At 40.5% G+C, this 25,517-nt stretch overlaps 1 protein-coding gene across 25 annotated transcripts in view; it reads right to left on the bottom strand.

The window, feature by feature from the left end:
- The window catches only part of DDX4 (DEAD-box helicase 4), a 108,282-nt gene that overhangs the window by 8,817 nt on the left and 73,948 nt on the right, over nt 1-25,517 (bottom strand). For 22 of the 25 annotated variants that reach the window (XM_038403228.2, XM_043514777.1, XM_038403232.2 and 19 more), the window contains 8 exons: nt 23,575-23,727; nt 22,036-22,190; nt 19,967-20,096; nt 18,285-18,451; nt 16,752-16,897; nt 8,557-8,656; nt 760-1,030; nt 486-593 (listed from right to left, as the gene is read on the bottom strand). In XM_038403228.2, coding sequence (XP_038259156.1) covers nt 486-593; nt 760-1,030; nt 8,557-8,656; nt 16,752-16,897; nt 18,285-18,451; nt 19,967-20,096; nt 22,036-22,190; nt 23,575-23,727 — 1,230 coding nt within the window. The remainder of the gene's footprint in view (nt 1-485; nt 594-759; nt 1,031-8,556; nt 8,657-16,751; nt 16,898-18,284; nt 18,452-19,966; nt 20,097-22,035; nt 22,191-23,574; nt 23,728-25,517) is intronic. The other 3 variants (XM_038403242.2, XM_038403243.2, XM_038403240.2) reach the window with 1 other exon arrangement.

Below are 25,517 nucleotides of genomic sequence, written 5' to 3'. Positions count from 1 at the left end.
GCAAATACTTATAATAAAAAATATAAAGTTGGCACTTAGCACTTCATATTCTGTGTTGAAATGAAATCAATATATTTGAAAGTGTGGAAAATATCCAAAAATATTTAAGTAAATGGTATTCTATTAAATGTGATTTATTGCACAATTAATTTTTTCGCTTGACAGCCCTAGTATTAATGTTCACATCACAAAATTGTTCTTGAAGAAACCTCCCCTTCCAAATACAGAATTTAAATTCAGCCTCTTTTTGGCAACTCCTGAGAACCGGCTGTAATACAGATGTCTGTCTCCCTTCACTTTCTCTCACCCCTGAATTCTACCCACATTGATAACAATTCTTATTTCAAGAGCGTCTTGACCAGACTGTCCAAGCCACTCAAACTACAATATTAAAGGACATATAAAAGATATTTTACACTGACACGGACCTAGTTTATAAACATTTTCCAAAACCAACAATTCCATTTCTTTGTTCCAAAACTTACCTTTCGAGTATCAACAGACGCAAAGATATTTCCTCTTGGATTGCTAAAGCCAGTTCCATGAGCACTAAACGCAATTTCTTCCAGCCATAATGGAACTTCCTGCTGAGCCTACAGAAGAAAAATTGCAAGTTTAAATTCTGACTTGATTGCCAAATTACATATTAAGTAATTCAAGTGTATCACAGGACTAATGGCTAGTCCATACATTAAAATGAAGTCTTAGTAGTGTATGAAATGAGAACATATTTAAGTTTGAAAAAACTGGGCAACATACATCTGAAAGCACTTTAAGCAGAGGTTGGGCTATGTGGCTGTCTGAAACAGAATCAAAGAAAGAAATGGCTTTTCCGATGTTCCCACAGCGTCCAGTTCGCCCAATCCGGTGAACATATTCATCAATAGTGGAAGGAAGATCAAAATTAATAACATGTTGAACATTTTCAATATCCAGGCCTCTTGCTGCTACTGAAGTAGCAACAAGAACAGGACATTTTCCAGAGCGAAAGTCCCCAAGAGCCTCTTCTCGCTCTCTCTGTTCCCGATCACTGCAAACAAAGAAAGTATTGGTTAGAATACAGATTTTTCTCTAAAGGCAAGTGAAACGCAAGATTAAGATACTGCAAGTCAAAGATCAACAAGCTGTGGATAGTAGGAGACATGGGCAATACTGGTATTTAAGAATAAAGAATGCTTCAAATTTTATAAAACCAAAAATTGGCAACATTTCACTGAGCAGTAAAACTATTAAAATATACAGCAAGGATGCTTAACTTGCACCTCTGGAGATACATTCAGCTCTGCAAACACCGGCATGCTGTTTTGATAATACCTCCTCACTTCTGGCCTAGGAGTGCAGTGATCATAGAAGCACTCCTGCAAAATGGCAAGGGGACAACTGCGGTGGGTGGAAGGAGGAGTCTAAACAGCCAGAAAAGTGGCGTGAAGGAGAAAATATGAGATGCTGGAAATTGCAAATCAGTTTTGTGCTTTGAGACAAAAAAGTCTGATATGTTTCTATGTTCACACTAAAGTTGCTTCAATATACATTTGCAATATTATGCTGCATCAGTGTACTGTAGTGACAAACAGCTTTACCTAAGACTACAGATATCTAGTCAAGCATCAGTCTATCAACACACTATTTTTTCCAATCATAGCCAAAACAATTTCTGCCAGCTCCTTGTTACCAGAGCCCCAAGAGAGGATGTCATGGATTCCCTGCCGAATGCCCCCTCTTGACCACTCACTACACTGCAGTAAAGGAACCCATCTGCTCAGGTCTTGGGTGTTTTATGCTTCCAGAGGCTGATTGGAGCCCAGCTACTGCCCCAAATCTTGGGGCCTAGGCACATTTAGGGCACAGACTCCTTGCCTAGAACACCTAATGAGAGCTGGAATCTGCTGTCCAGCTGCCTAGCCCCTGGGCTCAGAGCTGACCCTTCAGACACCACCATAGTTTCAACACACCCCTTCTCAGATCTCCACCCCAATGTGTGAGCCTTTTGGATTACAGTTTACCACTCTCAGAAGGCCCTTTGTAACTGTAAACACACTACATGAGATTCTCAGCACCACTGCTCTTTCAGGTAAAAGATAAGCACAGATAAGTTAGAAGATAATTATCCTAGATGCCCCTCACTAGTTCATCCCTCCCTTCAGAGTCCTCGTGACCACCATGTGTTCAGGAAAATAGGCAGGGTGCCTTGTCTTTTCGGGTCCCTACACACTGGGCTGCTACTCTATCTTGCGCTGGAGAAAAATGTTCCCCTGAACAGATCAGTTCCTCTCTTTGGGGTTTATTTATTTATTTTATAACCATGCAGGCGCCTCTGTCAAGAGACTCCATCAGGTGACCAGTGTACCTACTAGGTGATTTCATTGCTACAATATTTATATTCCAATTGATTTTATTAATTTTATAATACTAATTATTTATTGCTACAGTGATCTGCCCAGAGTTCAGACTTGAAAGAATGGTTTGCCCTGAGCAGCAGCCATCTGTCATTTAGATGGACGGTCAAAGTTTAATTACTGTTAGGCTTTTGTCTTGGAATTTCAATCCAACATGGAGGCAACAGCACAAGAGACATGACAACTAGCCCCACATTCAAAATCGAGTTTGCAGCTTGGTAAAGATACAAAGAAAGCCAATCTCAGACAGAGTTAATAAATTGTAGAGATTCCTCAAATAGTCACAGGAGAAATATGCAGACATTTCCCTGCAGATCCCAGAAGCAAGTACAACTGTCAGTCGGAGGCAAGTGAATGGTGCAGAACTCACCCTTAACCTCTTGACCTTCTACAGCTAAAATTTTTGGCATCTTGACACAGTAACTATTTATATATGCTAGGCCCAAGAAATAGGGCTTATATTTGTATTTCTTTTTTGTCCAAATCAAAGACCAGAAAGTGGTTAGGTAAGAAACACAAAAATAGATGTGGAAATAAGACAGGAGGGTAAAACTGAACTAAAAGGAATAAAGCAGAACAATTAAGGGAGAAGGCAAGTTAAAAAGAGTTACTGTAGGGCAGATCTTCCTGCCAAAGATGGCAATGGCTTAATTTATAATGGCTAATTAACTTGTAACTTGGCCATTTTAGATATTTATTCTCATGCTATAAATGATTTCTAAGCTCTGGGTGTAGTAGATCTGGAAGAACTTGTGCTGATGTCCTCTTGCATTGGTATCATGCAGACTCTTCCAGCTGTAGTTCACCCACAGATGTGGGCATGTTCTATTCTCATTTATATGGGTGTAAACTAAACATGACTCCTTTGAAGCCAATTATTTACACAAGTATTAAATTAGAGCAAAATTTGACCTAGGGTCTGTGTGCATGCCTTCTTTGAATCTGTGGGGGGGGGGCGAAGGAGAATAGGGCACAGATTTCTGAACTGCCCAGATGTCTTAATGTATATTACGAGTGCTTAGTTTATTTCCAGAGAGTGTCTGGAGTGTCTTTTTTCTGTGTCCAGATAGAGAGCAGAAAGACGGAAGATCTCTACACTGAGTTCTACAGTAAACTGCATTGCTCCTCAGGATGAATTCTTCTATTGCCTTCCGTATTAAAAAATGCAATATGGTGATTCTGTAAATAAGCAACATGAAACTCTTGGCCCGCATTATAACCCTTTATCCTCTGCCACTACTATGAAATATTTTTTCAAGATTTGTACCCAAGATTGGTAGTTTCTGAATTCTGTAAATCACTTGTCTGTTTCTAAATTTGTGAACAGTGATGAGAATACTACAGATTAGATAGGACAGAATAAAATAGGGTTGGGCATTTGATTTACCCAAAAATAATTGTGGGACTGACCAGTCAAATATTGGTGAAATGTCAAATATTTTGAAACACTAATTTATTAGCTCAGTAACAAAAAAGAGGAAGACTTTACGATCTTCAATAGGCTCAGCTTTAGATACTTATGCCTAATTACAAAAAACAAGTTAACAAGTTGTTTTAACTTTGAAAAATGTAGCACATAATGAAATGAAATTCCTAAAAAAAAAAAACTTTTTAGCAATTTAAGTTAGCATTAAAATGTGAATGTTATTCGAGACTGAACGGTTGGTTACAAATGAAAAATGAAATTAATCAGAAATAGAACAAACAGTAGCTATAAAAAAAATTAATTGTAAATGCACTTATGCTAGTAGGTAGCAGGCCAGCTTTTCAAACTGCTCAATATCCGTGCACCTTGTGTGTGTATTTGGGGCAGAAGTTTAATGACTGAACCCTCCTCTCTCCCCCGCACTCCCTTCTGAGTTAATTTCTGTACGTTTGTCTAGTCAGTTTAGACTGTAAGCTTTTAAGGCAGGAAACGCATCTTTAAATCCGTTGAACATAGTTTGTATACCGCCATGTACAATGATGGCCTGGTTTACAAGTAAAGACATACACAGAGTGTTTGTTCTAGAAGATTCCTGCAAGTTAAGATGCTCAACTTTCGATTAAGTTCACCTTCTTCCTAACATGTGGCATTACCATGTAGTAAAGAGAGTGTTCAAGACATTTAAGCAGGTTTGCTAACAGATGGCGCCACAATGCAACAAAAAAGGTAGATCACTACCTACAATAGGACATTCTTGCAGGAATAGTTGTCCATGGTCAAACAGGCAGTCAAACTGACTGCCTTGCCAAACCTAGATTAGAAGCACCTTCCTTTCATAAAAAGAAAAGGAGTACTTGTGGCACCTTAGAGACTAACAAATTGATCTGTGTTCTATGTCTGCTTTAAAAGAGGTTCCTGCTTCTTTGCTTTAAGATTTCTTGTTGGTTATACTGCAAGGCTGCTCCAGACCCATGGTAACTCATCAGATAATTCTTGGAGGGAGTCTGAGCATCTGTGTTGGATTTTACTGAACTTAAAACCAGACAGGCCCTCCTTCTCCTGAGATCTGTCTTAAGGGTATGAAGATCTGACATGTTTATGCAGCTTAGACTTCTGTTTTCTAGACTTGTATTTTGTCTTCATGGAATTCTTTGGCCCCAGAGATAAACGAACTAGCTATCAATAAAAAACAGAAGTTCTAAAACTGCTATGAATAATTCCTAAAAAGGCAGGAACTTTTGACCAGAAATTTATGCAATAGGTTCTAAGAGAGTCACTATTCTTGAGAACTGTAACTTTAAATGCTGGGAAAGATACTAACCCTCAGAGTCCGCAGACACAGCTACTCATGAGAGAACTTAAACACTCAGTGGGGAGTTAACAGAGATATTAGGACATTGAAAATGTAGGAAAGAAGAACGTGGGAATCCGGGAAAAAAAAAAAAAGGAGATAAAGGTAATGCATGTAACTATATTTCGTACTTCAGTGTTTCCTCCACAATCCAAACCACTGCTCCCAACTTCATTTTTATTTGTTTGGCTACATGTCTAGCTATCTGAGCTTTTTGGGTCTGAAACCCACCAATATGAATTGGACCCAGGCTGCTACTTCCCGAAAGTACTCCTGGGAAAATTCTGCACCACTGCGCACATGCAGAATTCATATGCCCCACAGATTATTTTTTCTCCGCAGAAAATACATTCTCCTGGGGAGGCACTGCAGTTGCACCTTTCATCCACCAGGGGCTGCTGTTGTGCCAGAACAGAAGGCAGCCAGCTCATCTGCCGAAGCAGCCAGCCATAGAAAGGGAGAGGAGAGACTGCATTCCTCACAGAGCCCTGCCCATGGGATCAGATGAGGAGACATGGGGTATGGGGGGGACAGAGCGGCACACAGGGTTGCTAGGGGGTCACAGACTGGGGTTCAGAAGGGCTGGGGATAGACTGGGGCAGGGGCACAGGAGCTAGTGGGGTGACAGCATTGATCCAGGGGCTGAATGGAACTGCTGGTGCAGGGAAACATGGGGACAAGGAGATGGGGTGGCTGAGTGGGGTGTTCAGGGACACAGAGGGAGAGGGGCAGATGTGCCTGACTGAATGGGAGAGGCTAGAGATCAGCCGAAGTCTGCATGAGGAACAACGCCACCCCCCCTCACAAATTTTTTTTCCCATATTTTTCCTACCCCCACTCAACAACCCTTCAGGTTCACTCCCGGGCTCCTTCCCAGCAATTACTTCCTTCTCTCTGAGCTCCTCCATTACACTTTGCACAGCTTTGAGGAGTACACGAAACACATTTCTGTATTGTAATTTAAATGAATCATTACTCAAAATTCTATATTAATATACCTAGTAAGGGATTTATTTGTCAAAAAACATTTCCTGAACCTTTTGTTGTCTGTACTGTTATAAACATACTTGCTGACATGTATTTTAAAATAAAATCATCAAACTAATTGAAAACGGCATGATTATATTGTGTTATTTTGACATATATGCAGAATTTTGCAGAATTCTAAAATATTGTTCACAGAATTTAATTTTTTGGTGCAGAATTCCCCCAAAGTACTGAAAGGTAGTCAGACTCATAAGAGGAGTTTCTGAGGACCTGTAAAATTAGCTGGTTCTCACTCCAGGCCCTGGGGGGACATCGCTCTGCATTGAAAATGTCACCATCATAACTGACAATCTTGACAGAAGCCAACGATTAAATATGCAAGATGACTACATTACCCTTTCATCCTTGGAGCTAAGTGAGACTAAGTATATTTGGAGCAGTAACTTTCCCCTCTATTTCTCATGCTGTACAGGACCTTTAAGCAGGCCAAAACATTTAGCTACAGAGCCAGAAAATAAGACCCAAATCCCATGAGCTTCCAAAAACAGAGAAATGAAGACAAAGAAGAAAAGCCAGAAATCACAGCAGCAAAATGCAAATGGAAAAATCACATATTATTGCTCTCACTTTCTCATGTACTCCTGCTCCACATCCTTGCCATGTGTTTTTACTTAAAATGAGAAGTGAATGCTAGTATTGGAAAAGCCAACTCCAGATGCTTGTGCTCCCTCTCTATGTGCTTTCATTGCACTATCTGAATTAAAGCACACCACACAGGGAAGTTGTGAAGTTATCCATGTTTCCTCCACTGTGAGACATCTGACGTGGTATGGTCTGTAGGCTTTAATTTGACCAGTTCCGATGTCCTGCTTTCTGCAGATAAACAGGACTTCAGTCTGAAGGACGGAGTCTGGTACCTTTCAAGAGTTTTAAATTCAATTTAAGTCAATATATTGAAGGCAGCCAAAGCAATTTGGCCAAATAAAGTGTTCTACGATGTGACAGTTACAAAAGTTTATTTATAAAACCATATATTTTCATGATACAGTGTAAAAAGCTACTCAAGTTATAATTCTGTCATTCAAGTTTCATTAAAAAGTCAACCTAATTTTCTCAGTCTATAAAATTATATTTATATAGTGAAAATGGCCTCAGCATTATGGATTAGATGGACATTATGACCTCAATTACTGCAATGCATAAAGATGGGGAATCAGTGTCTCAGGAGAGCACCCCACTGGTGCAGTGTACAAGGAAAATCACTTTGTACATGATATATGTACAACTATATGTAGATCGGGCCCTTCATTTTCACTTTTTTTTTTATTTAATTTTTCCTGGGAACGTATCAGTGTTTCTTACCACAACAAAAAAAAACAGGTGAAAATCGGTATAAAAAACTATTTTTCTGAGTAAATATTGGGGTTATTTTGGTGACTGGAAAGACGGGGATTAATTAAAGTAGATTAATGTTTTGAATTCCATTCATCAATGTTGTTTGCTGCAGAACTAAAACCGAACTCAAAACACGCCACCTATGAGTTCAAGAAAACAACATCTCTCTAATACCCAAATAAAACTTTTCATTTGAATAAACAGCTTACTGTTGTAGTTTAGAACTATTAGTCTATAAATATTTATATTTAATAAATTGGGCCACACCATTTGCAGCATGTACATTCAACTTCAAAAGTTGAAAAAAAAAACCAGGAGAAAAGGATGAATACTTCCTTGTGCTCTGAAATGTATTCTGATTCAGATTTTTGTTTTCTTCCCATTTTAGTGCATCCAATTTTTAAATAGTTATCTGTTAACAGCTTGAAATGTGTATATGATGGGTGTGAGATTCATCAGTATGTTCAGATGCGCACGCACTTCAGATTCGACGTGCATGCCTGTTTGTTTATTGTGTATCTTCTCGACTAATACATAGCCTTACTTCAACAGGCAGCATTGCATATACACAGACTAATGTATTATCGTAATACATACATCTCATGCAATGTATTGTATTTTCCTAAAAGAGAATTATTTATATATTTGAATGATACAAAAGGAGGGTGAAAAATTGGGGGGGAAAAAAAGTAATACTTTTTTTTACAACCCCAGAATGTTTGGGTAAAAATCAGTTTAAAATGAAAATGAAGAGGCTTATATGTACACTTTATCGCAGGGAAACAACTGAAAAATATTTAGCCATTTAGCAGTGAGAACAGGATTCCCTCCACCTCCAACTCTTACATTGCCCTATAAGCACTCAGAATCAAAATCCTGGTTCCAAGTGTTTTGGTCCAATAATGGTTTTTGTTCATGACAAATGAGTTTAACAGAAGAGGTCATTTTTAATTTAAATAAAATATAGCAGACCAAAATAATTTATTCAGTAAAATACGTACCCATGAATACTGGTGGTTGGTATTTTTTCTTGACAAAGAAAGGTTGCAATGAAGTCTGCTTTTTTCTTTGTTTCCACAAACACCATAGTTCGTTCATCTCCTGCAACAGATTAAAGACACAATCTGGTAAAGGGGGAACATTACAAGCTTCCTACATCTCAAAAGCACAAATGTGTTTTTATCATTTCTACCATAAACATATTGCCATAATTTAAATAGATTCAGGGTTTAAGACCACAAGGAACCAGTCTGATCATCTTGTTTCATCTCCTACACAAAAGGCTACAGAATTTCACCCACTAGTTTCTGCATCAAGCCAATATCTTTGGGGTAAAACATTCTTTATAGCATTCACCAATTCCCTAAGCCTCATGATCCAACATCTGCAGCTTCTTTCCTAACACCCTAAACTTTGCTCACTAATAGCAAGAGAAATAATTAGGGCTGTCGATTAATCGCAATTAACTCACTCGATTAACTCAAATTAATTGCGATTCATTGAGGTTTTAATCACACTGTTAAAAGAATACCAACTGAAATTTATTAAATATTTTGGATGTTTTTCAACATTTTCATATATATTGTATTCTGTGCTGTAATTGAAATCGAAGTGTATATTATTTATTACAAATATCTGCACTGTAAAAATGATAAAAGAAATAGTATTTTTCAGTTCACCTCATACAAGTACTTTATGGCAATCTCTTTGTGAAAGTGCAATTTACAAATGTAGTTTGCACTCAAAAACAAAACAATGTAAAACTTGAGCACCTACAAGTCCACTCAGTGCTGTCTGCTACTTGTTCAGCCAATCGCTAAGACAAACAAGTTTGTTCACATTTACAGGAGATAATGCTGCCCTCTTATTTACAATATCACCAGAAAGTGAGAACAAACATTTGCCTGGCACTTTTGTAGACAGCACTGCAAGGTATTTACGTGCCAGATATGCTAAACATTCGTATGTCCCTTCATGCTTCAGCCACCATTCCAGAGGACATGCTTTCATGATGATGACGCATGTTAAAAAAATAACGTGTTAATTAAATATGTGACTGAACGCAAAGAAGGTACCAATGTGAGATTTCTAAAGACAGCTACAGCACTCGACCCAAGGTTTAAGAATCTGAAGTGCCTTCCAGAATCTGAGAGGGACGAGGTGTGGAGCATGCTTTCAGAAGTCTTAAAAGAGCAACACTGCAACGCAGAAACTACAGAACCCGAACCACCAAGAAAAGAAAGTCAACCTTCTGCTGGTTTTAGAGTAGCAGCTGTGTTAGTCTATCTGCAAAAAGAAAAGGAGGACTTGTGGCACCTTAGGGTATGTCTAGACTACGAAATTAGGTCGAATTTATAGAAGTCGGTTTTGTAGAAAGAATTTTTATACAGTTGAGTGTGTGTGTCCCCACACAAATGCTCTAAGTGCATGTAGTCAGCAGAGTGTGTCCACAGCACTGAGGCAACCATCGACTTCCGGAGCTTTGCACTGTAGGTAGCTATCCCACAGTTCCTGCAGTCTCCACCGCCCATTTGAATTCTGGGTAGAAATCCCAGTGCCTGATGGGGCTAAAACATTGTCGCGGGTGGTTCTGGGTACATATCATCAGGCCCCGCTTCCCTCCCTCCCTCCGTAAAAGCAAGGGCACACAATTGTTTTGCCCCTTTTTTGGGGAGTTACCTGTGCAGATGCCATACCACGACAAGCATGGAGCCCGCTCAGCTAACCGTCACCGTACGTCTCCTAGGTGTTGGCAGACATGGTACTGCATTGCTACACAGCAGCAGTTTATTGCCTTTTGGCAGCAGACAGTGCAGTATGACTGGTAGTCGACGTAGTCCTGGGTACTCTTTTAACCGGGCACCTGGGCAAACATGGGAGTGACTCAGCTAGGTCATTTCCCTTGTTTCATCTCATGGTGATTGAGTCCCACAGGCAGCGCATTGTCTTTTAATCTGCAGCCAGCAGAAGATGATGACCAGCAGTCATACTGCACCATCTTCTGCCGAGCACCCAGGAGGTGACGATGGCTAGCGGTCATACTGCACAGTCTGCTGCCAGCAAGATGTATAAAGATAGATGAAGTGGCTCAAAACAAGAAATAGACCAGATTTGTTTTGTATTCATTTTCTTCTCCCTCCCTCTGTGAAATCAACAGCCTGCTAAACCCAGTTTTGAGTTCTATCCTTGAGGCAGCCATTCAGTTTCTCACAAAGCCACCCCCTTTGTTGACTTTAATTCCCTGTAAGCCAACCCTGTAAGCCATGTCGTCAGTCACCCCTCCCTCCATCAGGGCAACAGCAGAGAATCGTTCAGCGCCTTTTTTCTGTGAAGACGCCATACCATGGCAAGCATGGAGCCCGCTCAGATCACTTTGGCAATTAGGAGCACATTAAACACCACACGCATTGTATATGCAGCACCAGAACCTTGCAAAGTGAAACCAGGCGAGTAGGCGACATCAGCTCGGTTACAAGAGTGATGAGGACATGGATACAGACTTCTCTCAAAGCACGTGCCCTGGCAATGTGGGCATTATGGTGCTAATAGGGCAGGCTCATGCGGTGGAACACCGATTCTGGGCTCAGGAAACAAGCACAGAATAGTGGGACCGCATAGTGTTGTGCGTCTGGGATGATTCCCAATGGCTGCAAAACTTTCGCATGCGTAAGGGCACTTTCATGGAACTTTGTGACTTGCTTTCCCCTGCCTTGAGGCGCAAGAATACCAAGATGAGAGCAGCCTTCACAGTTGAGAAGCGAGTGGCAATAGACCTGTGGAAGCTTGCAACGCCAGACAGCTACCGGTCAGTCGGGAATCAATTTGGAGTGGGCAAATCTACTTTGGGGGCTGCTGTGATGCAAGTAGCCAACGCAATCAAAGATCTGCTGATATCAAGGGTAGTGACCCTGGGAAATTTGCAGGTCATAGATGGCTTTGCTGCAATGGGATTCCCTAACTGTGGTGGGGCCATAGACAGAACCCATATCCCTATCTTGGCACTGGAGCATCAAGCCAGCAAGTACATAAACCAAAAGGGGTACTTTTCAATAGTGCTGCAAGCACTGGTGGATCACAAGGGACGTTTCACCAACATCAACGTGGGATGGCTGGGAAAGGTACATGACGCTTGCATCTTCAGGAACTCTGGTCTGTTTCAAAAGCTGCAGGAAGGGACTTTCTTCCCAGACCAAAAAATAACCATTGGGGATGTTGAAATGCCTATAGTTATCCTTGGGAACCCAGCCTACCCCTTAACGCCATGGCTCATGAAGCCATACATAGGCAGCCTAGAGAGTAGTCAGGAGCTGTTCAACTACAGGCTGAGCAAGTGCAGAATGGTGGTAGAATGTGCATTTGGACGTTTAAAAGCGCAATGGCGCAGTTTACTGACTCGGTTAGACCTCAGCGAAACCAATATTCCCACTGTTATTAGTGCTTGCTGTGTGCTCCACAGTATCTGTGAAAGTAAGGGAGATGTTTATGGTGGGGTGGGAGGTTGAGACAAATCGCCTGGCTGCTGGTTACGCACAACCAGACACCAGGACAGTTAGAAGAGCATAGGAGGGTACGGTGCGCATCAGAGAAGCTTTGAAAACCAGTTTCATGACTGGCCAGGCTATGGTGTGAAAGTTCTGTTTGTTTGTCCTTGATGAAACCCCCTGCCCCTTGATTCACTCTACTTCCCTGTAGGCTAACCACCCTCCCCACCTCCCTCGATCACCACTTGCAGAGGCAATAACGTCATTGTTGCTTCACATTCATGTATTCTTTATTAATTCATCACACAAATAGGGGGATAATTACCAGGGTAGCCCAGGAAGGGTGGTGGAGGAGGAAAGGACAAGGTCACACAGCACTTTAAAAGTTTAAAACTTTAAAACTTATTGAATGCCAACCTTCTGTTTCTTGGCCAATTCTCTGGGGTGGAGTGGCTGGGTGGCCAGAGGCTCCCCCACTGCGTTCTTGGGCGTCTGGGTGAGGAGGCTATGAAACTTGGGGAGGAGGGTGGTTGGTTACACAGGGGCCGTAGCGGTGGTCTGTGCTCCTGCTACCTTTCTTGCAGCTCAATCATACACTGGAATGTATTAGTTTGATCCTCCAGCAGCCTCAGCATTGAATCCTGCCTCCTCTCATCACGCTGCCGCCACCTTTCAACTTCGGCCCTCTCTTCAGCCCACCACCTCTCCTCCCGGTCATTTTGTGCTTTCCTACACTCTGACATTGTCTGCCTCCATGCATTTGTCTGTGCTCTGTCAGTGTGGGAGGACAGCATGAGCTCAGAGAACATTTCATCGCGAGTGTGTTTTTTTCGCCTTCTAATCTTCGCTAGCCTCTGGGAAGGAGAAGATCCTGTGATCCCTGAAACACATGCAGCTGGTGGAGGAAAAAAAAGGGACAGTGGTATTTAAAAAGAAAAATTTTATAGAACAATGGGTACTCTTTCATGGTAAACCTTGCTGTTAACGTTACATACATAGCACATGTGCTTTCGTTACAAGGTCACATTTTGCCTCCCCCCACCGCGTGGCTAACAGCGGGGAACATTTCTGTTCAGCCATAGGCGAACAGCCCAGCAGGAACGGGCACCTCTGAATGTCCCCTTAAGAAAAGCACCCTTTTTCAACCAGGTGACCATGAATGATATCACTCTCCTGAGGATAATACAGAGAGATAAAGAACGGATGTTGCTTGAATGCCAGCAAACATGCACTGCAATGCTTTGTTCTACAATGATTCCCGAGTACGTGCTACTGTCTTCGAGTGGTAAAGTGTCCTATCATGGTGGATGGAATAAGGCTGCCCTCCCAGACACCTTTTGCAAAAGCTTTGCGAGTATATCCAGGAGAGCCACGAATGCCAGGGCAAATCAATCATTAAACATGATGGCTTTTAAACTTTGTATAGTATTTTAAAAGGTACACTCACCAGAGGTCCCTTCTCCGCCTGGCGGGTCCGGGAGGCAGCCTTGGGTGGGTTCGGGGGGTACTGGCTCCAGGTCCAGGGTGAGAAACAGTTCCTGGCTGTCAGGAAAACCGCTTGTTTGCTGTGAGCTGCTATCTTCCTCATCCCCAAAACCTGCTTCTGTGTTGCCTCCCTCTCCATTGAAGGAGTCAAACAACACGGCTGGGGTAGTGGTGGCTGAAGCCCCTAGAATTGCATGCAGCTCATCATAGAAACGGCATGTTTGGGGCTCTGACCCGGAGCAGCCATTCACCGCTCTGATTTTTGAGTAGGCTTGCCTCTGTTCCGCAAGTTTCATGCAGCACTGCTTCGGGTCCCTGTTATGGCCTCTGTCCTTCATGCCCTGGGAGATTTTCACAAATGTTTTGGCATTTCAAAAACTGGAACTTAGTTCTGATAGCATGGATTCCTCTCCCCATACAGCGATCAGATCCCGTACCTCCCGTTCGGTCCATGCTGGAGCTCTGTTGCGATTCTGGGACTCCAACATGGTCACCTCTGCTGATGAGCTCTGCATGGTCACCTGCAGCTTGCCACATTGGCCAAACAGGAAAATGAAGTTCAAAAGTTCGCGGGCCTTTTCCTGTCTACCTGGTCAGTGCATCTGAGTTGAGAGTGCTGTCCAGAGTGGTCAAAATGGAGCACTATGGGATAGCTCCCAGAGGCCAATACCATCTAATTGCATCCACAGTACCCCAAATTCGACCCAGCAAAACAGATTTCAGCACTAATCCCCTTGTTGGGGGTAGAGTAAGGAAATCTATTTTAAGAGCCCTTTAAGTCGAAAAAAGGGCTTCGTCATGTAGACAGGTGCAGGGTTAAATCGATTTAACACAGCTAAATTCAACCTCAACCCCTAGTGTAGACCAGGGCACAGAGAGTAACAAATTTATTTGAGCATAAGCTTTCGTGAGCTACAGCTCACTTCATCGGATGCATTCAGTGGAAAATACAGTGGGGAGATTTATATACATAGAGAACATGAAACAATGGATGTTACCATACACACTCTAACAAGAGTGATCAGATAAGGTGAGCTATTACCAGCAGGAGAGCGGGAAGGGAAAAACCTTTTGTAGTGATAATCAAGGTGGGCCATTTCCAGCAGTTGACAAGAACGTCTGAGGAACAATGTGGGGGGGGATAAACATGGGGAAATAGTTTTAAATTTGTATAATGACCCATCCACTCCCAGTCTTTATCCAAACCTAAGTTAATTGTATCCAATTTTCAAATTAATTCCAATTCAGCAGTCTCTCGGAGCCTGTTTTTCAATTTTTTTTTGTTGAAGAATTGCCATTTTTAGGTCTGTAATCGAGTGACCAAAGAGATTGAAGTGTTCTTGACTGTTATTTGAGAGCTATAATTCTTGACGTCTGATTTGTGTCCATTTGTGTCCTTTACATAGAGACTGTCAAGTTTGGCCAATGTACATGGTTGTACAATGTACCTTCTCCTGGTGGCATGTGACTCAGATAATGAAAATGAACATGAGTTGGCCCGCACTGCTTTCGATCATTATCAAGCAGAACCCATCATCAGCATGGAAGCATGTCCTCTGGAATGGTGGTTGAAGCACAAGGGAAATATGAATCTTTAGCACATCTGGCACGTAAATATCTTGCGACGCTGGCTACAACAGTGCCATGAGAACACATGCCCTCACTTTCAGGTGACATTGTAAACAAGAAGCAGGTTGCATTATCTCCTGTAAATGTAAATAAACTTGTTTGTTTGAGTGACTGGCTGAACAAGGAGGACCACCAAGTGGAGTTGCAGGATCTAAAATTTTACATGGTTTTATTTTTGAACACAGTTACTTTTGTACATAATACTGCATTTGTAAGTTCAATTTTCCTGATAAAGAGATTGTACTACAGTACTTGTATTAGGTGAATTGAAAAATACTATTTGTTTTTTTTTTTTTTTACAGTGCCAATACTTATAATCAAAAATAAATATAAAGTGCGCATTGTACACTTTATATTCTATGTTGTAATTGAAATCAATATATTTGAAAACGTAAAAACCATCCAAAAATAGTTAAATAAATGAGATTCTATTATTGTTTAATTGCGCGATAAATCATGATTCATTTTTTTAACCGCTTGACAGCCCTAGTAATAATGGAGGTATGCTATTCTCTGGCACTAGAAGCACAACGCACCTAGTTTTTGAAACCTTTCTGAAGGCTTATTACTGAGCTTATTTTAAAATAAAGTACATGCAAAAAGATATTCTCAAAGCAAGATCAGGATTATTAAAAAAAACCCAACACATTCAAATACTATTCTGGTCGGTGGAGGTGAGTTCTGTGGAGTACCAAAACGGTCAAAGTAACTGAAGCTGATTTTGTCTGTCCAGCCAGCCATGAGGGCCTTCACAGATGGACAAAAAAATATCATACATATAGTCAAAGGTAGTCAGAGCTTAATACTAGAACATGTCATTAGTTAGCACACTTGACACCAGCAGGACAACAGTACCTCCCCACTTCTCAAAAAAGATTTAATAGGATGTGTGTTGAGGTCTAACATTAGTAAGAATTTATTACATTTACAAGATACAGAACACATTTAATAACGTGGTATGAAGTATCACATAACTTAACACCACCTATCAATTCTATAAAATCAATTTTGTGATAGAGGTATTGGATTATACCTGTACTTTGCATTTCTGCGAGTGGACCAATGAGCTGTAAACTGGGGTGTTCTTGCTTCAGATAGCTTTCCCAACCAATTGGCAGAAACCTTCGGTGCCTTTTTCCCCAACTAACAACTCGCCCTCACTAACTAGTGGTAAATATTTCCCCACAGAATTCCAGTTTCAAATAATAAACTAAAATTGGACCAGGGTACAAAGTAAGACTCGCAGGTGGAATTGTAGATTGTATAATTCCTTCACAGAAATGACCACAAATCCTTATTTTTGCTCTGCAGGGTGCCAGCAACCTGGGAAAATATTTTTCTTCTAGCAGTACCCAAAACTAGTAGATTATATATAGAACACCTATATACAACAAACATGTTTAAAACAAAAATTAATTAAGAAAGGCAGTGAAATTTGCTAAAGAAAGAAAATATTTTACTATATAAAACACTACAATGCCTAGAAAAGTGGGGCCCTGGACCTGGCTGAGTAGCAGAATCAAGTGCTAAAATAAATTCCTATTAACTTGATTTTCTCTCTCATTGGAAAAGGCAACTAAAAAGATAACAAAGAAAGTTACTTATGCTTTGTAGAATTTCAACCAGTTTTTCTCTCTTGGAATATTGGGAAACTTGAAGAATGGTCTGCTGAACATCACTGCAGGCTCCACCCACTTGTCCAACAGCAACAAATAAATATTCAGGTTTCAAAAATTCTCCAGCCAGCCTTCAAAAAGAACAAGGTTTACATTATTGTAGTGGTACTTAAACTACTTATTAGCACAATACAAATCAGGTAAGTTGCATAAAGCTTATTATATATAAACCCAATCACCACAACACAGCAAAAGAATATACATTTTGACTTAAAAATTAGACCTTTCAGGCCAAATTATATCCTGGGATATACAGTACTCCCATTAATGTTACAGGAATCCTGCATACATATTCCAGGGCAGAATTTTTGCCTTAAGTTTTTAAAATAATCAACACAATCTAATAAGAAAAATTTGAGAATGCAAAGCACTAACTGCTAATTGTAGGATTAGACGTCAGGATTCCTGAATCTCAGCAAGCTCAGCAGTTTAACAGTCCACCAGACCACACTGCTTCTAGCATAAGCCAGCATCTCCTCTGCTTACATGCCAAGGAGATACTGACTCATGCCGCAATAATTGAAGTTAACTCTTTTACATAGTGAACACAAACCACAGAAAATGACATGTTTCAGAGTAGCAGCCATGTTAGTCTGTATTCGCAAAAAGAAAAGGAGTACTTGTGGCACCTTAGAGACTAAAATTTATTTAAGCATAAGCTTTCGTGAGCTACAGCTCACTTCATCGGATGCATTTGATGGAATATACAATGGGGAGATTTATATACACACACAGATAACATGAAACAATGGGTTTTATCATACATACTATAAGGAGAGTGATCACTTAAGATGAGCCATCACCAGCAGTGGGGGGGGGGGAAGGAATTGGAATTAATTTGCAAACTGGATACAATTAATTTAGGCTTGAATAGAGACTGGGAATGGATGAATCATTACACAAAGTAAAACTATTTCCCCATGTTATTTCTCCACCCCACCCCAAACCCCACTGTTCCTCAGATGTTCTTGTTAACTGCTGGAAATGACCTACCTTGCTTGTCACCATGAAAGGTTTTCCTCCTTCCCCCTCCCCCGCTGCTGGTGATGGCTCATCTTAAGTGATCACTCTCCTTATAGTGTGTATGATAAAACCCATTGTTTCATGTACTCTGTGTGTATATATAAATCTCCCCACTATATTTTCCACCAAATGCATCCGATGAAGTGAGCTGCAGCTCACAAAAGCTTATGCTCAAATAAATTTGTTAGTCTCTAAGGTGCCACAAGTACTCCTTTTCTTTTCACAGAAAATGAGTTCAACTTGGGGTCTTTTCAATAATAAACTTAATATCCTATCAAGTTCGTTAAATATTAGTGCTCAATTTTTAAAAACAGTACTAAGTAGCAACTTCAAGCATTTTTATTTGATTGTTCAAATAAGCAAAGTCTGATCACAGATCTTAAAAACACATTTTTCTGCAACTACATTTCCAGCTTCACACAAATCACCACGCACCTTTGAATTTCTTCTGGGAAAGTGGCACTAAACATTAGTGTTTGACGCCTGTCTTTTGATGGCATGCCTGGGCAAGAGATTAATTTCTTCATCTCTGGACCAAAACCCATATCAAGCATACGGTCGGCTTCATCTAACACCAAATATCTCACTTCACGCAGTCCAATCTTTAGCGGATTTTTAAATAAATACAAGAATGAAAACAGCTTTAAAATATTTCAGTAAAGATACATTCAAAACAGAACAGGCTAAAAACAAACTTTTCTGCCAATGCCATTTTCTGTGACTATCTGTGATAATGGTAAGGTATTCCTCTTCTCAGAAAGCAGGTCAGTCGCATTTAAAATGCTTCCTGTTTTCCCCAGAATCCCCTTGTACCTGTTCATTTCTATCCAGTACACAACTTAAAGATCTTAACTTACTTTACCTCTGCACTAGCTATCTACTCTACAAAGTGTCAGGGAATTTCAGTACAAAAAAATAATTTCTGATATAGTTCAACATAGTTAAAAAAAATTTAGTCTAGTTGGAACGCATCCATTTTGTCGTAACCAGACCTCTGACGTTTATTAGTGACAGGCGCCCAACACACCCTTTGTTCCCTGACATGACCCCTTGGTGTCACTAATGCAGACCTCCATCAAGTCACAAAACAAATTAGTAGCTATAGACAAAAGTTTATTTTGTGACTATTGTCACCAATTAGGAGTGAGATTCTGACTAGCTGTCCTAGGAAAACGGATGGAAAACCAACACCAGATGCTTCCTTGGTAGCAAGAAACAATTCTGCAGGAAGCACTGAGGTATTTTCACCGGCCCAGGGCCTCATTTACTGAGCATTACTTTAACACTACACCATAGGTTTTGTGTTTTTCTGTCAACTTTCACCTAAGTGCAAATAATAGAATCACAAACTTACAAACTGATTAATGGGAAAAATAAGTTGTTTTCAAATATGTTAATTTAATTCATTTCAAATTAAGAAAATAGTTCACACAGACAATAAAAGCTGCTAATCCTAATACTAAAGATTTTACTACCAACGGAAGACTAAGACAGGGTAAATCAAATGGCGATTCGCCCTGAAGAGAGAGACCACTAGGGAGACCTGAATTCATGTCCCTGCGCCAAAGTTGTAATTTTCTAAAAATCAAAACAACAAAGACAACTGAGCCCATAAGTAAACAAGACTGTCAATATCTTTCACTTCTGTAATCCTTTTCTTGCCATGTAATCTTCCAAACACTTACCTGCCTCCCTGGCTGGTATTATGTCAGACTCCAGTTCCTCAGGGCAAGAATACTGTCACAACTAGAGGTCTTAAAGTGCTATGTATATTTATGGTGTTACAAGAGTACAAATATAAATCCTGCTAAGTGCTCTAGATATGCATCTATTTACAAACATATTTTACAGTGGCTAGTTATGCTACTGCAACAAGTTGAGCATTTTTTCAAAAAATGCTACCTAGTTAGGTCATGCAAATGGAATCACTGCAACCTCATTTGATTGCCAAATTCATCCATTCTAATCAATGGTGACAAGTTCGCAAATTTGCCTTTGCTTGCGTCAAGTTAGACTGACTAGCACTGATCTGTAATAAATCTGGTGCAATCTGTTTTCAAGGAATTCAAGGTAAATTACACTCTTAAATGTAATTGAAACTTTAGGTAAGATCTTACCTTTTCTTTTCCTATGATGTCCATAAGCCTTCCTGGGGTAGCACATAATATATTACAGCCTTGCATTATCTGACGAATTGAATGACCTGTTTGCGTACCTCCATATATCACAACTGGCCTTATGCAAGTTCTATTAAATTGGCAAGAAATTGTTATTACGTAATCAGAAGTCAATTCTTAGTTACACACCTTCATTTATAAACTCTCCTCCCCCTCATCCCAGGAATTACTGCACTGGTTCATAGTTACAGCATTTAAAGCTCTTCCTGCTTTTAAAACTGCTCAAATCAGGAACTTAAATAATGGGTGACTGTGGTTGATATTGAAAGAGGCAAGATTTTGTTTGAAGATGTAGTAGGACTAGCACTACCATTTAGTAATTCGGCATTCTCTCAGTTATTTGTTAATTAATCCTCCATACAATTTCTATAGAGCTAAGACTAACAGCTACTATTTTTAGAATCCTGATGCCAGTCCTCTGTATTTTGTTTGAGGCTTTTGTAAATTTCATATACTACAGAATTAAAACATGACAGCTAAAAAGTCACATTCAAAGTCAGAAAATGCCAATGTTAATTTTTCTTGCACAACTTATCTTTCCCCTTTGTGCATAAATATCATGACGACTGTCATGCATAGTTACATTACACCTTTTCCCACAGGATCTCTATCTCATGCAGTGGTTAAATCAGCAGTTCAATATCCATTTGCTACATTTTGGGCACTCGGTTCACCATGGGCTTGCACTTGTTTTCACTTACACCAGTGAGAACTGGGACTGAATCTGTTGACAGATTTACTCCAGGCCTATGCTATAATAATTGCAAGTGGAATTTACCCACAAAAACAGATACCATTCATTATGTCCTTGCTTTATTTAATAGGCACCATCATCCCACAAGTTGAATGAGTTAGGCCCTCTCCAAAATTTTACCCAGGACTCCTAAGTAACCTTGGAGCTAAAGTCCCACTGAATAAGTCACACATGCTTGAAAAATTGTACTCCCTTTGAACAACATCCAATATACAATCATTACAACTACACACAAAAGGACAAATTTAATGCTGTGCAAGCAACCTTAACTGAGGCACTGAGTGTCCATTTTAAGTGGTTTCCTTAAAAAGGACACAATAGAAACAAATTCTATAGTGTGGAACTTAAAAGCTACTGTACTTGATGAGCTGTTTTGTACAAGATGTATCTTTAATGAAGCAAAGGTAATAAGTACATCAAATGAGAGATTTGTTTAAAAAAAGGCATTTAAAACTCTATTTAACTGTTATGCACTCACACATTAGTGCCAACAGAACTCTGGAAGATTACAAAGTTAGAGTGGTTATGTGAAACATTTTTCCAGCTATTCCATTTGCCAAGGGATGGGCACAGATTTTTACGAAATGAAAAACAAACAAAGACGCTTATCCAACCTCAGGGCTCAGTGCTGAATTTCTATCCCTCTCCTTTGAGCCAACAGAACTGCTGTTAAGAAAAGACTGAAAACTTTTTTTAAAAATAGCAGCAAGAATGTTTTGCCTGAAAGGATTCAAACAAAAAACAACCCCCCCAAAAACTTACTATTTTTGCTCAGACTTTCAATAAGAACTCTTTGAACCTTAATTTAATTTAGAGTCTATTAGAAATACTGAACCGTAGCTACTTTATTTTTATTGTCAAGATGAGTGAATGCCAAAAAAATCTTACCATAAATTATGAAAGCAAACTAGATTAAATTAATTACTTCATTTTACTAACAAATTGGAACTCATTTCATAGGAAAACTCTTTGTGCTTCTATAAACATTTGTCACAAATCACCTTACAAACTCTTTTTGCCCATTCTAACTTCTTATCCATATATTAAATGTCAACTAGACTACAAAAACAGTCTTTTGTGGCCTAAATTCAATACCTTGTTGAAGTGAATGTAGACAAATTGAATTGGATGAAAGAAAGTGTGGTTTTTTTGTTTTTTTAAGGCAATGCCCTAGTAGCAATTCTTTCATTTTTACAGTCATTAAATTAAGCCTCATACTTTTGCAATGTAGACTGGTATTTTTTTAAAAGCTTACCCATATGAAAACTTTCTTGCTTCCAGAAAGATCTGGTTTATCAGTTCTCTAGTTGGGGCTACAATAATACATTCTGGTTCTTGCTGCTCTCTGAAGTGACTGGCAGTTACCCCATCTTTCATCATGTGAGCCAAAATTGGCAAAAGAAAAGCTGCCTGGAAAGCAAACATGAATGCTTTATTAGCATTGGGTTTAAAATGTTTGTTTCAGGAGCATGAGCAATTTGTGAAGCAATGAAGTTAAAGAAAATAACTATTTGAAGATTGAAAAGTTATAATAAACCTAGCAAGTTCTACAGAAATTCAGAGACGGGAGGGCTGCAGGTAATCAGGAGTGCTATCTGGGGGGAGGGGGCAAGCACAGATGGGAATAGCCTGGAGCACACACTGGTGCTGGGAGTTGGCGGGGCTGGCAGGCTCCCTACCCGGCTTCTCGGAAACGGCGACATGTCCCTCCCTAAGCTCCTAATTCCATGTGCTGCCAGCTCCACAGCTCCCATTGGCTGGGAACTGCGGGGTCAGTGCCTGCAGCTAGGAGTGAGAGGGACATATTGCCGCTTGCAGGGAGCCACCTTCAAGGTAAGCAGCATCCAGAGCCCTCATCCCTTCCCACGCCTGAAGCCCCAGATCTGAGCCTCCTCCCACACCCCAAACTCCTCCTGCTGCTGCTGGAAGGGATGTGGCCTGAGACTGGCACAGCAGTGGCCGGTGTGACTGACCCAGGGGCTGCCTGAGCTGCTTGGGCAGCTCCAGAGCCCACCGTTGCAGAAGTCACTGCGGTCACGGAAAGTCACAGAATGCAGGACCTCCATGACAAACTCTCAGCCTTACTTGTGTGGTATCTGTTGAAAACTAAACTCACTGATCAATAATATTCTTGAAAGATGTATGCATGCAGTGGGTTTTAAGAGTTATGGGACATATGCTGGAATGATAACTAAAACGTGTTGAAGCCAGGCATGTCGGGGAGTTAGTAAACAGGCCTGCTGAGACAAAGGAATTCGTATTTGAGTCTCTGACCAGCCCAATCTTCAGCCAAAGACACAGAAAATCCATATTTACATACAAGCAGAAACAGGACCATCAATACAGCATGGGAAGGAACCTAAACAATTTGCATTTCAGTGAACACAAATGGGGGAAGAAAGAGTACGGAGCTTCCTTCACTACCAGATTTCATGTCGCCTTCCTCACAGCTTAAAGTTCTTTGAGCAGTAGTAGTCAGAAAAATCCATTTTAAAGGTTTACTGGTCTATAAAGACAGTGGGTATGAATCTCAACTGAGTCAACTTATTGTATACAATATTACTATATTAATCAGTGTACAGAGTGAGGTCTTTTCTTAAAGCTAATGACGCTGATTTGTATCATTGTTAAATATATGTATTAACACTATGTAAGGAATTATGGATACTCATTGATATTAGGCTGTATAGTCTGCTCTGACAGGAAGGAATGTCACACCTATCTACCTGTCTCCTGTGTAAATTAAGCATGGGAGAAATCAGAAACAATGAAGCCCCCTTTATACAGAACTTACCGTTTTTCCAGATCCTGTCTGGGCACATGCCATTAAATCTCTCCCTGCAAGTATAATAGGAATACTATACTTCTGCACTGGCGTAAGTTTCAAATATCCAGCTTTAGCAATGTTCTTGTTTAATGTCTGACAAAGATTAGCTTCTTCAAAAGTCTAGAAAAAAAAGAAAAAAAAAGTCTATACTGTTGTATATCACCATATTAAAATGATCCAAATTCAGAAGTTGAGAAATGCTGGTAGTAAGTGGTATAGAAGCTTGAAACACCAGAACTACTCCACTGCTCCTCAGGATTCAGAACTTTTCATGTCTACGGGTACTTGAATGTGTCCCATTACCTATTTAATTCCCCTCAACAATATCCTGCAACTGCTGCTGTGACCTTTCCTTTATACGCGTGCCATTCAGAAAAAGTTAAAAGGATTGCCAGAGTAACATGGAGAGCTTCAATGGCTGAACAGTTAGGGATTTCAGGACAAGATTCAGATGCCATTTTGGTTCTCTGAATAGGTGGAAGCTCAACTGCTGTATCTGGCTTCAGAAATCTACAGACAGATCTGAAAGCAATTTCTTCGGGTTGCAGCACTGTACTGAACTGACAAATTTCCCACAATGCAAGTTTCACTGCCCCAAGTCCAAGTAAATTTATGCTGATTCTGCCTTTGAAATCTCATCAACATTCCCCAGACTGATAAGTTGCCCAGGTGCTCCAGAGATTGGCTTCCCTGAGATTGGCTTCTGTAGTGTAATATCAAAGTAGTTTCTAGGACAACATATAGGAGAATAGAAATTTCCATACTAGATCAGGCCAGGGGTCCTCAAGTCCAATATCCTATCATCAACTGTAGGTAGTAAAAATATTTTAGAAGAGGTGCAAGAAACTCTGAAGTAAGCAGTTATGGGATAACCTGGCTTCAGGAAAAGTTTCCTCCTATCTCATCCACACCAATAGTCAGAAGACAGGTTTCAGAGTAGCAGCCGTGTTAGTCTGTATTCGCAAAAAGAAAAGGAGTACTTGTGGCACCTTAAAGACTAACAAATTTATTAGAGCATAAGCTTTCGTGAGCTACAGCTCACTTCATCGGATGCATTTCATCCGATGAAGTGAGCTGTAGCTCACGAAAGCTTATGCTCTAAGGTGCCACAAGTACTCCTTTTCTTTTTGCGAATAGTCAGAAGCAGGCTTTAAACCTGAAGCATGAGGGTTTATATTTCTTCCGAACCTTATTTAATATTTATAACAATTCTGGATTATTCTGGTTATCCCCATCAATGTCTAATCCCTTTCTGAACCCTGCTAAACTTCTGAAGCTCTTGGCCTCTATATTATCTTGTGGAAACAGTAGACCTGGTGTCTTAGCTGGTCTAGAACCTTGTCTGTTCTAGACTTAAACAGCCCTTTACCATCAAGTGGAGTCTTACCTGCATTCTTGTTTCGAGAGGAAGTCCTGACAAACATAGCCACAAGTGGTACTTCAAATTAAATCACAGCTGCTACAATTCTAGAAGCCTCATCAGAAGCACCGAATGATGTTCTAAAGGCATCTTTAGCAACTGACTGACTGACCTTCAGAAATGAAAGGTTTGGCTAGTCTTGAATTGTCTTTCAGCAGTGACTGGAGCACACACTGGTGCTAGGAGTTGGCGGGGCTGGCAGGCTCCCTACCCGGCTTCTCGGAAACGGCGACATGTCCCTCCCTAAGCTCCTAACTCCATGTGCTGCCAGCTCCACAGCTCCCATTGGCTGGGAACTGCGGGGTCAGTGCCTGCAGCTAGGAGCTGAGAGAGAGACATATTGCTGCATCCAGGGAGCCCCCCACAAGGTAAGCAGCACCCAGAGTCCTCATCTCCTCCCATGCCCGAACCCCCAGACCTGAGCCTCCTCCCACAGCCCAAACTCCTCCTGCTGCTGCTGGAGGGGTGGTGACCTCTTTTTCCTCCCAGA

The sequence above is a fragment of the Dermochelys coriacea genome, chromosome 5 (genome assembly GCF_009764565.3).
Source record: "Dermochelys coriacea isolate rDerCor1 chromosome 5, rDerCor1.pri.v4, whole genome shotgun sequence".
Lineage (NCBI taxonomy): Eukaryota > Metazoa > Chordata > Testudines > Dermochelyidae > Dermochelys > Dermochelys coriacea.
This window is presented reverse-complemented; position numbering and strand designations above follow the sequence as displayed.